This window comes from Triturus cristatus, chromosome 12 (assembly GCF_964204655.1).
Source record: "Triturus cristatus chromosome 12, aTriCri1.1, whole genome shotgun sequence".
In the NCBI taxonomy this organism is placed as follows: domain Eukaryota; kingdom Metazoa; phylum Chordata; class Amphibia; order Caudata; family Salamandridae; genus Triturus; species Triturus cristatus.
Genome location: NC_140595.1, coordinates 752,572,805 through 752,587,124, shown reverse-complemented (window position 1 = coordinate 752,587,124; position 14,320 = coordinate 752,572,805). Strand labels below are relative to the sequence as shown.

Below are 14,320 nucleotides of genomic sequence, written 5' to 3'. Positions count from 1 at the left end.
AAGATTGAGAAGATTTATCTTGAGATTGCCAACTCACATTTGAGCAGACCCCTGCAGGCACAACCTACAACCACTACACAGATGGTACTCTCCCCTTGTATGACTGCTTCATCACATGCTGAACTCTCTACTGAGTCTGTCACCACTGTCCCCCTCTTAGAATCCTGGCCTCCTCTCAACATGGATTCCCTAACTACTACTTTAAACAAAGTTAAGTCCGGCTCTCCTAATGACCCATTACCAATTTCAATACTCAAACAGTTGGATCCCTCCCATATGCACGTCATCCTGAATGTTTTAAACTCTTCCCTATGTGAGTCTACAGTTCCTTCACAGTGGAAACATGCCATGGTGACCCCTCTTTTAAAAAAGCCCACTGCCGACCCTGCCACTCTCTCAAATTACCGACCGCTCTCCCTTTTGTCAGTTTTCTCCAAAATCCTTGAGAGACACATTCATTCTCATTTTTCCCAGTTTGTTGAAATGAACAAAATTCTCCACCCCTCCCAATCTGGGTTTAGAACCAATTTCTCCACAGAAACTACTTTGCTGGGGGTCACAGAGAGGCTGCGTCATCACCTTGATGGTGGGGAGACCATCGCGCTCATATTGTTAGACCTCAGCGCGGCGTTCGACACAGTTTCCCATCCCATACTAATAAGCACACTGAGATCCCTGGGCATCTGCGGCTCAGCCCTGGACTGGATCATCTCCTTTCTGGATGGCCGTACTTTTCAGATCTTCTCTGCCACGGATAGCTCCAATACCGACCCATCACCCTGTGGGGTACCCCATGGCTCCATACTCAGCCCACTGCTTTTTAACTTATACGTCAGGCCTTTAGCGGACATAGCTGAACAGGCTGGCCTGACTCTATTTACCTATGCTGATGATTCTCAGATCATTTTCTCTCTTTCTCACACTGACCCCGGCTTAACATCCTGCCTACAGGTGGGTCTTAGGAGAATCGCAACATGGATGAACCAAAACCACCTGAAACTTAACGGTGATAAAACTGAGGTCTTAATCCTTGGTAAGGAGAAAGATCTCTGGGGCCCGCTACATTGGCCTGCCGAGATAGGTGCCCACCCGTGGCCTTCCAGCCATGTCCGTAACTTGGGTGTGTATATTGATGATTCTTTGTCCTTGCATCATTAAGCAGTCAGGGTCACAGCTGTATATTTCACCATCTTAAAATGATTTAGGAAGATCATCTGGATGCTACCAATAGCCACCCCAAAAACAGTGGCCATGCCCTTATCACCTCACGGTTAGACTACGGTAATGTCCTTTTTCTAGGCACTAATAAGGCTGTGACCCGCACATTGCAGCTGGTACAGAACTCTGCAGCTAGACTACTTTGCAGAGTTCCTAGAGCCACCCATATCTCTGGCTATCTCTGTGATCTACATTGGCTCACGGTTGAAAACCATATCAAGTTAAAAGCCCTGACCTATATGTTTAAGATCAAAAGGGGTTCAGCACCACAATATCTGCAATCTCTTGTTTGTCCGTATGTTCCCACCCGTCATCTTTAATCCATAACTCTCGACAAATTTACGGTTCCTAGGTTCAAACTCGCCAGGATGGGTGGAAGGTCCTTTTCTCATCTCGGCCTTAACCTCTGGAACACTCTTCCTCTTGCTATCCGCAAGAAAACCATCTACACTAGCTTCCGCAGATCCCTGAAGACTTGGCTTTTCAACCAGTAATCCCATCCCACCATTCTGCACTCAGTCCGTCCAGGCGCCGGGAAACCCTTTTTGGGAAGCTGTTGTGCCCTACAAATTCAATTATAAAATAAATATATAAAATAAATAAATCCCCCTCTGGCCCCACCACTCCTGGTACCTTATTAGTCAAGTGCGGGCAAAGTGGAGCGCTACTTTGCTGGTGATCGGGAATCCACCAAAGGAGGTTTCCCTAGGTCAGACAGTGTAAGGGCTTTTCAGAAAGAAGGGTGCAGCGACTGCATGGTTCTGGGGTGCATCCACACAGGCAAGAGGAGGCTCGTGCTCTCTTCCACATTGGCTGTGCAGCACAAATTCTTTGAGGGAGCCCGCTGGCTGAGAGGTCACGCTCACACTGCTCCTGACACCTCAGAGAATTGTACAGCACTTCACATGTGCTGGGTGAAGAGATTGGGGAGAAGTAGGCAAACTGAAGCGCTTACAAGGTGCTAGTTGATTAGAGAATAAGAGGAGAAGCCAAGGAGTATGAACAGTGCTCCCATGCGCTGGGCTCCTTGGGAGGCTATGGAGGGTCACAAAGAGGCAGGCAGTCTAGCTCAAGAGTAAGTAGCTTTAAAATATTTCTCCTTGTTACGTCTGCCTTAAGGTGGCATAAGGTTTTGGTGCCAATCATTGTCTACATGTGTTAGTAGATAGGGATGTGTGTCAAAACCCATTGGTGGTTGCATTGAAAGGCCCATGTACCACACTTAGAGAGTTCCCTTGATGCAAAGTAGCTCAAAGTAGCACATAGCACTACTTTGCATTACTTTAAACAACTTTCCGATTCAAATCTTGATTTGTGTTAGATAGTAATGTTCACCACATTGCTTTGCATAGGATTTGCATTACAAAAGTCATGCAACCCCAGAGTATAAATGGGAGAGAGATTCTAAATTCTGTGCTCCACTCCACTGTCTCTACTGCTTTTCTCTTTGTGCCTTACCACCCTTCCAGTGGTTGCTGGTGCATTTTGAAAGTGGTGTGGCATAAGACTAAATCCTTGTCCCTTACCAGTATGCATCAATTTCTCAACTTTCTACATATCATAGTCCTCCTTTATTGTCCTTGTCCTTCTTTATCTACATCATGCTACCTCTCTAGCTGTTGCTACCTTTTACTTCAATTTTCTCCGCACTCTGATTGTATTGTATTGCAATATTTGTGAAGCGCTTAATATCTATGTGGGGTGTTGAAGCGCTTGCCTACTTGGGTAGCATGATACATCTTATAAAGTGTGTGGTTGGAACTTGCTTACAAATACACATGGCATAAGCTTGTGGATGAGTGAGTGCTGGATTAATTTAATAACTGTGTAAGAGTGTAAGCTTGTGTATGAGTGAATATTGAGGGTGGCTACAATTGTACAGCACCAGGCTGTCTCCTGTCAGTAATAATGCAGTTTTACATTTTTTCTAAGATATTAGGCGAAAGATAGCTATTATCAGAATTTCACTCACCCGAACCTCACTCATAACCAGAACCTCACTCACCCTAACCTCACTCATTTTCAGAACCTCACTTATTACCAGAACCTCACTCACTCATTAGTACCTATAAGACAGTGTAGCGAGGGAAGTGTGTGATGGTGAGTGAAGTTTATTTGGAAATCTTATTTCCGTGGGTGAATGTGGGTGTTCTGCATTTTTATACCACAATGTCTATAGTTTGCCATGTTTTTTTCACACTTCATAAAGTTGGATGAAGTGAAGGCCTGCAGCTTAGGAAACCCCAAGAAAGGGGTCATGAGGACAAGGGTGAGATGTTAGGACACCAGAGCACCGGAAGCCTCCGTTGTGTGGTGTGTGAAGTGTTGTCACTTACACAGCGTGAACCAACTGGCAGAACAACACACTCCTGTGCGTGGGGATCCTGGCGCAGACAGTGTGAGGGTATGTCCTTCCCCTGTTTTCTAGTGGCCTTATACTTTACATCCTTTGCACACACCCTGGATTAGGGATGCACTGTCTGGTGAACATAAATACCACGGCTGATGGCAAAACATACTACATGATAATCCGCCCTCTGAGCCTTAAACAAATTCTTAAACAAAGAGCTCGGCAGGCAGGATCAAAACACTACATCACCCACTGTGAAAACACAAAAACAAAGGACAAAGAAGACTTGAAGATGTGGATAATGTGCCGAAGATGGGTGAGTACAATCCCCAGGGTGACATTTAATACGCTTATATGCAGCAAAAATGGATGGTGAAACTTGGTGAAGCGTAAATACAATGAGGCAGATTTACAACTTCTGGCGCATCTCTGCAAATCAGCAGGTTTGCGCCAGAACAGATGCGTCACGTAAACCCCCCTCGCGCCACCACAGATGCGTCGCATTTACAATGCGGCACACCATGGTGCAAGGAGGGGAAGATGCGTGACGCATCTTGTGGAGTACAGGCGGCGCATTGCTGGAGTCGCGTTGCAAGCGCGACGCAACTTCTGGAATGCACAGGAGCCGTCCATACTTAACGCGGTGCGTCACTCCTTACGCCTGCTTCAAGCAGGCGCAAGGATTTGACGCAGCAGCGTTGTAAAACTGACTCAGTGAAATCTTGTAGATTTCACTGCGTCAGTTTTACGGGGCATTTTTGTGAGGGAACGCCCACCCTGCGACAGAACACCCACATGAAACCTAACACAGGTTTCATGTGGCGCAGGGCTTTACAACGTGACACATCTGCCTAGATGCGTCACGTTGTAAATAAGTCGCAACGTGGCGCATGGTTTACGCTGACGCTGCGTCACAAAAGTGATGCAACGGCGGCATAAAAGTGTCGCAAGGGGCTTGTAAATCTGCCCCAATATATTTGGATGGTGATCTAGAATATGGCATTCTACTGCTTGTGAGGTTTGAAAGGATGCACGTTCACTTTGTATGGCTTCAGTACACAAAGCAAAGCTGGAACCACTGTAGAATGGCAGCTTGTAACAAGCGAGGATGCACATGTGTGCTCACACAGTACAGTTTGTGTGGAACATGCCTTCATATTTCTACAAATATTAGCATATTGCAGAGAATGGAGGCAATACATTTTGACATAATTTTCTTTTCTTTTTTGTGAAAGACATCCATTTCCTTCTTTAACTTTGTGCCCTTTACATTTGATTCCCTGCACCACTTTGGAACCCACTTTTAGAATGCGTTTTCACTGTTGATTTTCAAATGAGAGTAGTTCACAGGCATGACTGGCCACACCCAGTAGAGTGCTGTATTGCTTTTCTGTTTTTTACATCAATAGAAGCACACTGCAGGCCAGAATGAGAACATGTAAGGCTCCCTTTTCAAATATGTATTTTTTAACTTGATGAGGCTTTAGAGGCGTTTAATTAACTACATTGTTACAAGGGTATTTGTAGGAAAGTAGGATCTGCTTCTTATGGTTACCCCCACTTTTGGCTTAATGGTACACTGTTTTTGACTAGTCTGCCTGGGATCCTACTAATCAGGACCACAGTCTACCTGCTTTCTCCCTAAAATGTTATGTCTTGCACTTAAGTACACTCCAGATTGGATACTGGGGTACCCTTGTCAGTCCCTAGTATATGGTACACATGCACCCAGGGCATAGGTATTCCAGAGGCCTCCCATGGGCTGTAGCATGCTACCCGTGAGAGGTCATGCAAAATGGAACTACAGGCCTGACATTGCAGCCTGTGTAAGATGGTGCATGACCCACTTACATTAGATATAGGTTTACTATACCTATAGGTCACTACACTTAAAACCCCTCTAGCAGGCCTTGACAATCCTGAAGGCAGGGTGCTGTGTTTAACATGAGAGTGTGCCCCTGCATGAGCAAAGCACCCCTGCAGCTGTCGGAGACCATTCTCCCGGGTTGTCGTTGACGCAGCCAGACATATAGGTAGAGGTGCATTATATGCTCGCATAAAATGCTATCTCGAAAACGGATGCAACAAAACATGTCGTGTTGGGTATCAAACACCTTGGAATCATACCTCCACACTGGTAACCGGTGTGGGAGGTATGATTGCACCCTTCTGAAGTGAGCTTCGTGGGGTCCTTGGTCTTCCCGGTACAAGTCTACAGGTACAGTAGTACCACATTTTCAATTTTTTTGTAATACACTTTATTTATTATTTTGGTTATGCACATGAAATTAGATCATACAAACAATCACAGCAACGTTGATTGGAACCATCACAGACCAAGCCATTATACATAAGGAGGAACTTTAGGCTATATATTCAACAGTTTCAGGCATGAGGCAATAGCCATTGATCATTGCAGTCCCTAAAGCAAGGTGGATCAGAGGTGGTGGTCAGTGATGGTGACACGACATTAAGGCCTGCATTGCTTGCAAATTCTGGGGCAGTGATTGAGTGTCTATCCCCTGAATAGTCACGTTTCATATCTGCTTTAAATGCTAGTAACATAGAGTGAAATTTGTGTAATCTGTCATGAACAAACACAGAAAGATTTTCCTTGCCAAGTATATTCCAGAATTTATCCCACCACACATGAACGCATGACACAAGAAGAGATGTCCAAAATTTCATTTTCAGATCTGTAATTAAGGAAAGTTGACAAACAACAAATCATTTGATTTCCACAGTTTCCCCCCTTTGTAATATTTTGCTTATGATCAAAATTATGCATATTAAAACGATTTTAGGGGAGGTTGTTTAGTAGGTTTTGCAAAAACGTTTCTCATGTAATGTTTTAAACTTATCCAACACATGCAAATTTTTGTTTTTTCTTTTAAAAAATTCCAATTTAAGTCTAGCCGGTAAGGATACTCCGGCGACGGAGTATCCTTAACTCCAAGCATTTTGTCCGCCCGCCAAATTTATATGCAGTGAACTTTAGGATTAATCACAGTGAAGACTACTTCATCTCCACTACAATTAATCCTAATCTCCTCTGATGACCCTGCAGAGTAAGGGCTGTCAGGGGCTAACCTGCTAAATGCTTCCCTCTCCAGGGGAGCATGAATTTTTCATTTTCAAAAATAAAATCACTTTTCAGATTTTCTTTTTCAAAATAAAAAAATAAGCTATTTGGTGCAGGGCTCAGTTCCACTGACAGAGACTGCACCGAACCAGAAAATACATTGACAGGAACTAGCGTGACGCGGTTTCTGACAGTGCTTTGAAAATGACCGCCAGCTTGGTGGCCAGACTAGTCTTGGCATGGTGGATGTAAACTCCTCAGCCAGGCTAATGGTGATTACTCCATCCAGCAATATCAAAATGGGCCCATATTTTGCTTGTGTATTATTGGTTACAGTTATGAAAATGAGGCATCCCTACACGTCACATTGATACATTCTGTTCCATACTGTCTGCATCAAAAGTGGTTCAATAGGATTTCACAGCAACTCACAGGCTACAGAGTTATACACAGGCCTTTTTGTTACCAAGAGCAATCACAGAAGGATTTTGCCGTTGGATACCTGGGAAGCAGAGTTCTGTGAAAATGACCAAAGAGCAGTTAGGGTGGGGTGGAAGACATGAGTGTACCAGTATGTGACACACCAATGTACCTTACTGTGGTCATATTGAAGCAAATGTTTTCTATGTTTTTACTGCAAAGGCATAAATATGTTTTATTGAGCCAGTGAGGTGCTCAAAGTAGTTTAGCATGTATTGTTTTTAAACCCTGAAAAAAAGTGTTTTCCAGTACCTGCCATGGTTTGAAGTCCAAAATGTCTTCTTGGGATCCATTGAGAAAACTGACTATTCTGGAAATTAAACTGTGTAATGCCCAAGCATTTGCATAGACTGCAATATAAACATTGTAGGGTCCTCTGAAATGGGTTTCATCATTGTATCCGCTGAGAAGGAGCTCTAGGTTCTCCTTGCCTGTACACACTTTTGATACATTATCCCAGGCATTCATAACCTGCTTCTGGTCCATCCACTGGCATCCAAAAGCTTCTTCCCACAACTTTTGAGCAAATATGTCTGGGGCATATCTTGAAGGATGTACTCTGTTGAGATGCTCTATGAAGCCTGGTATTTCTTCACTGCGGGTTGCGAACCCAATGGTGCCAGTTAGTATATTGGAAAACCTCTCAATCGATAAGGTGGTGGAAATGGACCACCCCTCACTGGCAATCAAGACCTTCCCAGTCACTTTGTATTTTGACATCTCCTCCATCAGAGGACTGACTCCTGCATCACTACAGAAGACAACAATGACATTGGCCGTTGAGCTCTGGATCACTCGGATTATATGTAAGGCATTTCTATCAGACCGGCTGAGGATAATATTCTCAGAGAACGCAATGCATGCCCCCGCCTTTTCAAGTTCTTTTTTCAATAACGTTGCCCCAAGCTGTCCATAGTCATTGTCTTCAGCTAGGAGGCCAACCCATGTCCAGCCAAAGTGTAAAAGTATCTCAGCCAGTCCCTGAGACTGGAAAGTGTCACTGGGGATGGTCCGGAAGAAAGAAGGGAACTGGTTCCGGTCACTTAGGATGGGACTTGATGACACATAACTGATCTGCAAAAAAGCACAGTTATTTCTTCTGAATAATTACATATCTCATTACTGTGACAAACTATATTCAGTGGTTAATAATACAAACCAGGGTGGCAAAGGCTAGTATAGCAGAGGAATAGAAGAATACCTTTTAGTGGGAGACACTATAGTGAACATCTAATTGACACCAGGCATGATTTTAAATATGTCGGGTGTAGGTGACACAGATCGCTGTATGAGCAGGCATGACTTACTCATGTAGAACTCATGATTTGTGAAAGAGTTTCAGGAGCAAACCAAGAGTGTACCTTGGCCACTTCTGGCTTCCTCCTGGAACTCAGTAGTACTACAAGAGTTAGTCAAATCAAATTCTTTGTGAATTGGGTCTGAGGTATTTTAGACTTTACTTTCTCAAATTTGGGAAATAAAGTTATTTTTAGAGAGCAAAATGTCATCAACTTTCCAGATGAGAATATTTTATTTTTAAATTTCCTACCTGCAGGTGGATCTGCCTCACTTTTTTAAATACTTGTTTCTCTTTCCCTTAATTTACTTTTCCTTCAGACTGTCTATGCCTGTCCCTGGGTTTCTTCTTCAGAGACCCTGTGTAAGGGACATGTGTCTTCTAGTAAAATATACGTCCTTTGTCTACATTTTTGTGTTGTCATCTCGCTGCTTTATATCTTGTTGTTAATATGCACATGTCAGTATGGGTCAGGATTTTATCATTTTGCTTTCAAGGCATCTCAGTATCTCCATCTTTATGACTTGCAAATAATATTGCACTGTATAGTGCATATGTTCTGTATGAATATAATACGTTTTTATTCAGTTTTAAAATTCCACTTAAAGAGGATCATAAGCAGTAAGATAAAGAGCAACAAAAATGCAAGTCATCAGTCCATTAATCAAAAAGGCAACAAGTCTAAAATATATAACATATTAACAATATGAATCCAATACAGTAATATATAACTTAACTGTAAATATGACACCCATTTTAAGACAGCACGTAGGATAACTTAAAATATAAAAACTATGAAGCGGATAAATACTAAACACATAATAAAATAGACAAAAAGAACTTGGGGTTTAAAGAAAAATATAGGGAATAAAAGGAAAGTTTTTAGCTGAGCCAATAAATGCAATTTGATTTGCGTTTGAGTTGATGACTCAGTGATAGTAATAACAATTGTCGCTGCTATCATTTATAATTTTGCGGTTGTTATCTCATATTGTTTTAAGTAAGACTTAGGGGCCGATTTGAATGTCAAACGGACTTGAGTCTGACCGACATCTATTGGGTACTGGGACCGAATGACTTTCAGTCAGCGGTCCCAAACCAGAAATTAGGATGCGACTGAACACTGTTCAGTTGCAGTCCTATTCTTTACAATGGGAGCATGCATTCCAACTGGAACGCATGCTCTCTTTGTAAAGAAAGAGGTGCAGTTCATGCCTGCACCACGTGGCAGGCACCTCAAGGTTCCTGCCATGGGGTGCAGGGATCAACAGGAGGGCACCATAGGGGCCTTTTTGGCCACCATCAGGAGGCCTTGAACCCATGGGGCCCCCAAAGTCGACCACCAACAGTCCTTCCGGTCTTTGCGACACAGAAAGGCTGTCGGAATCCGACATTGTAATCCCTCAGGTGGAAGGAGCCGCCATTAGTGTTACAGGAGGCTTTGCAAATTGCAGACGGGTTATCCGAGCCCGCTCCGAAGCCATTCAGAAATCCAGTTTGGATTCCTTTCCGACCAACTCCATTCAAATGGGTCAGTCGAAAATGAATCCAAAGTGCTGATTACAATGCTGTAGGAACGGCTCTGACCGAGGGTCAGAGCCGTTTCATATGGTATCGTAATTTTCCTATTAGTCTTCCATCCCTCTGAGGTTAATAAATTGCGAACTGTGAATTTGGCAACATGGTCTTTGTTGTTTACAGCACTTTGAACTTTCAGTGGTGCAGTATGACACACTATATAAAACAATATCATTGGGAAAATATATAAAGTACTGCGCATTGCCCAACTTGACCTATTTGTTCATATGTCCCTATGGAGATTTGATGATTGGATATAAATTTACTGTGCAAATTAAATGGCTCAATTGTCACTGCAGTCTACTCACATACAGCATCATATGTATGCATACTAAATGGGCATATTTAAAGTGGGCTCCTCGTAATGAAGTGAGTAATGTAGCCGCAAGTTCTACTACCCCCTGCACATCTCTTCCCGCAGCCGCAAATTCCACTACTCCCTCCACCTCTCTTCCCGCTATTGTCTGCCCAATTTCCTTCATCATTTAAACCACAGTCAAACACACACACAAACACACCAGCCCGGTATAGGATTATCTCCTCTGAACTTGATACAAATCCCAAATTCCCTCCCTGAAAAGCCAAGTCAGAAAGACAACCGCTTCTCCCTGAACTGCCCACTACACAAATGTTGGTATGTTTTCAAACACTGTCTAGAGATATCGGATTCGATCTTGGGCCATAATCTCGATATACTAATCCTTTATAGAAACATTGCTCAAAGACTCATCTAACCATGCTCAAGACCTTTTACTTCCTCCCAAGTGGTCAATTTTGCATGGAGACCTGAAAGATAGACAAAGTGGAGGTCTCACACTCATTCCTAGAAACTCCCTAAGACGTAGGACCCTCCCAATGACTCATTTTGAGTCTTTCGAATGCATGTCATGGAAATGTCCACATTCACTACCTCCAACATCAGATTGAATGTGATTTACCATCCACCGGGTCAAAGCAACACATTTATCGAGGAATACATGGATCTCTTTGCCTCTCAACTTATTAGCTCAGACAACACTGGCTTCCTGAAGACTTCTAAATCCAGTGGGGAAATGAGGGTAACATGTATGTGGACTCTTTTACCTCCTGTCTTATAGACAATGATCTCCAACAACACTACCATAAACCCATGCACTACAAAGGTGCCATTTTGGACCTGATAATCTTTTATTCTCCAAACCTACAGTCATATGACCCCAGTCCAGTCAACTGGTTTGACCACTTGCAGATCCCATTGTCCCTACCCTGCTCTTATACCAAAACATCCAGGCAACCCAAGAAAGAGAAAATATGGTTAAGGGACACAGTCAGCCTTGACACAGAAGCCATGGGCATCACGGCCCCTTGTACCCAAATTTCAATTACACCCCACCTTGTTATTAATGAGGCTACCAACAAGTATAACTCCTGCACAGGATGACTTATCCCTTATTTGCAAATTATTCAGAACAAAACCCAATTGTCCTTGGTTCTCAAAAGAAATTTACGAAGAAAGAAAGCTTATCAGAAAATGGGATGAAGAATAGAGACTAGCACCATCCCACATGAGCATGATTAAGCTTCTCAAAGCAAAAACAATATGAAGACCGAATTTTCAGACCCAAATCCTCCCATATCAGAGCCCTTTGGAATTCTGCAAAGAACAGACCAAAGCTCCTGTTTGAGGTTATCGTGCAGACTACAAACCCCTCGACCACTAAAGCTCCTAAGTCATCATTAGCCAAAAACATTTCTCGCTACCCACAAGCGACTGCCCAGAAACGGTGGAGATTGTACTATGCAAGGCTCTGCATTCTTGGTCATCTTTCTTCTCAATTTCTGAACCGGACCTACAGCGAACAAGTCTAAAGAGAAACCCTCGAACTACCTTCAGGACACCATTCTAGGTTCTATTAGCAAATCTGTTGTCACATACCTACTCCCCATATGGTCCAAAATGGTCCACTCCTCTCTCCAACAGGCCTATTTCCAGAACAACTAAAAGTTGGTCATGTCACTCCTCTCTTGAAAAAAATCCCTCTCGACCCAAAGAACATGAACAACAACTGCCCATCCTCCACACTCCAATTTTTAGGCAAAATTTATTAAAAGTTGCATAGCATTCCAACTCCCTTCACACATTCAAACACATTACCACCTAGACACTCTCTAATCAGGTTTCTGACAGGGCCACAGTACAGAAACTGTGATCCTCCAAATAGTTGAGGACTCCCTTAGAATCTTTGACTCTGGTAACTCCTGCCTCCTGGTTCTTCTGGATTTGGCCGCTGCATTTGACACTGTCAACCACCTGGACATACTTCGCACTCTAGAACAACTCACGGGATGTGGAGGTTCAGTCCTCAACTGGCTCTCCTCATACCTAATCAATCATTCCAAAATTTTGAAAATGGGCAACTCGTTCTTGAGAACAGTCAGCATCCTTCAAGGGGTCCCTCAAGGCCCGATCCTCTCCCCAACCCTCTTTAACCTCTACCTAGAACCACTATTTGTGATTCTCAGAAACTCTGGAATTCTCTTCCACCTCTTTGCCAATGACACTCAAATATACATGAAAATCTCATCCCCAGAACACATTGCCCTGCTTTCAATCACACTGTTAAAGATTAATAACTGGATGTCTAACCACCATCTAAAACTCAACCCAACTAAAACTGAATTTCTTTTGATTTCGCCTCTGAAAGCAAAAACTATGGATGGCTAACTTTCCCATCCAGGATGGCTGTCCTGCCATTGACCAGAGTGCTAGCTCACTTGGTATTACCCTTGACAACCATCTCAATCTTCACAGCCATATCGCAGCCATGGTCAAAAGCATATGACACCAACTTAGGCAGCATTGGGGCATCAGATAATTGATCCTGGAACAGGACCTCAAAACAGTGGTTCAGTCTCCTGTTTGCTTCAGTCTAGATTATGGAATTGCCCTTCTCTCAGGCATTCCCAAAGTTCATTTAGGCCCTCTGAGAACAGCACTACATGCAGCAGCGCATTTCGTTTTAGGTCTCAAGAAATGTGACCACCTTTCCCCTGCCCTTCTAACCCTCCACTGACTTTCCATTGAAGTGAGGGCCCAATTCAAAACCACCTACATTACGCAAACTGAAAATCTCAGGAGCAAACAACGGTTCTATAAATTCCCAATCCCTGCTCCTTGAACCCCTCACCTTCAGCTGAGAAATATACATGATCCAGTCATTCTCTGGTAGTGCCACAAGAATTTGGAACTCTCTGCCTCCGTCCCTTCTGCCTAACCGCCTGTCCAATCACCTTTAAAAAGGATCTCAATCTCCTGCTATTTGGCAGACACCTTGGTTAGTCACCCTCAACCATACTTAAGTACTCTCTCCATTAGTATCTGAACTACCTTTGTTATGTGACCCCTATCAACTAAATCGATGCTTCAACTGTGCACGACCTTTGACCAACTGCTGCAATTGTCTCATGAGATAACTCTTGCGCAGATCTACCAATGTAAATGTCTGAGTTTAATTACTTTAACTGGAGCTCGCCATAATCCATGTATCCTGCTACTTTTTTAACATGCTCTGATGTCTTTGGGCCTTGTCCACACAATATAACATTGAGATAAAATTAATAAAATAAAATAAAAGTGCATTAGTCCTTCATAATGAATTTAGCTGCAGTAATCACTTTTTTCTCAAATTCTTACCTGGGGGAGTCTGTACAGCCCAAGTACCCGCGCCATTACGATGGAGCCCGATGACCCAGCATCACCAATGACGCCCATGAGTTGGAGCTTCTCCCGACAGCAGAAATTTGGAACAGACTCATTTTCACCTGCCAGGATCCATAGTGTACCCTCAAGGGATCTCTGCATTATCCTACATGAGTCATAGATTTGGAAGCCAATGGTAATATTGGGTAAAATGCTGGGGTTTGCATTAATCTCCTCAATTGCAAACACCATGGCTTGAAGTGCTCGGTAATTTTTGGGGCGGAACCTGCAATATACACAATAAACTCAAAAATCAGAATTTTTTTAAAATACATTTTTAAGCCTAATTCTCAATCATTAATCCAAGTTATGATAGAATTTTGAGAGGCTACACGAATGATATCAAGGCACCACAATTGCAACCATTAGCGCTAATTTGTTATAATCATGGCCCCTAGATGGAGCTCTGCCAATGCACCTCATTACTCAGCACATTCAATTCCATTCCTATGATGCGCAAAATATAGTTCTATTTAATAAAATTCTGATGCCCAGCACAATCTGCAAAGTACAGTACTGATACCCATGCACTGATAGGATACTCCTGACCTGCATCACACTCTAGTGTGACTTTGT

The 14,320-nt window shown here is 43.1% G+C and overlaps 1 protein-coding gene across 1 annotated transcript in view; it reads right to left on the bottom strand.

Annotated features, from left to right (window-relative positions):
• Window positions 1-13,939, bottom strand: part of LOC146782700 (vomeronasal type-2 receptor 26-like) — a 44,242-nt gene extending 30,303 nt beyond the window's left edge. The window contains exon 1 of the mRNA XM_085637510.1: window positions 13,679-13,939. Within this exon, the coding sequence (XP_085493636.1) occupies window positions 13,679-13,936 (258 nt within the window). The 5' untranslated portion in view covers window positions 13,937-13,939. The remainder of the gene's footprint in view (window positions 1-13,678) is intronic.
• Window positions 13,940-14,320: the final 381 nt, after the last annotated feature.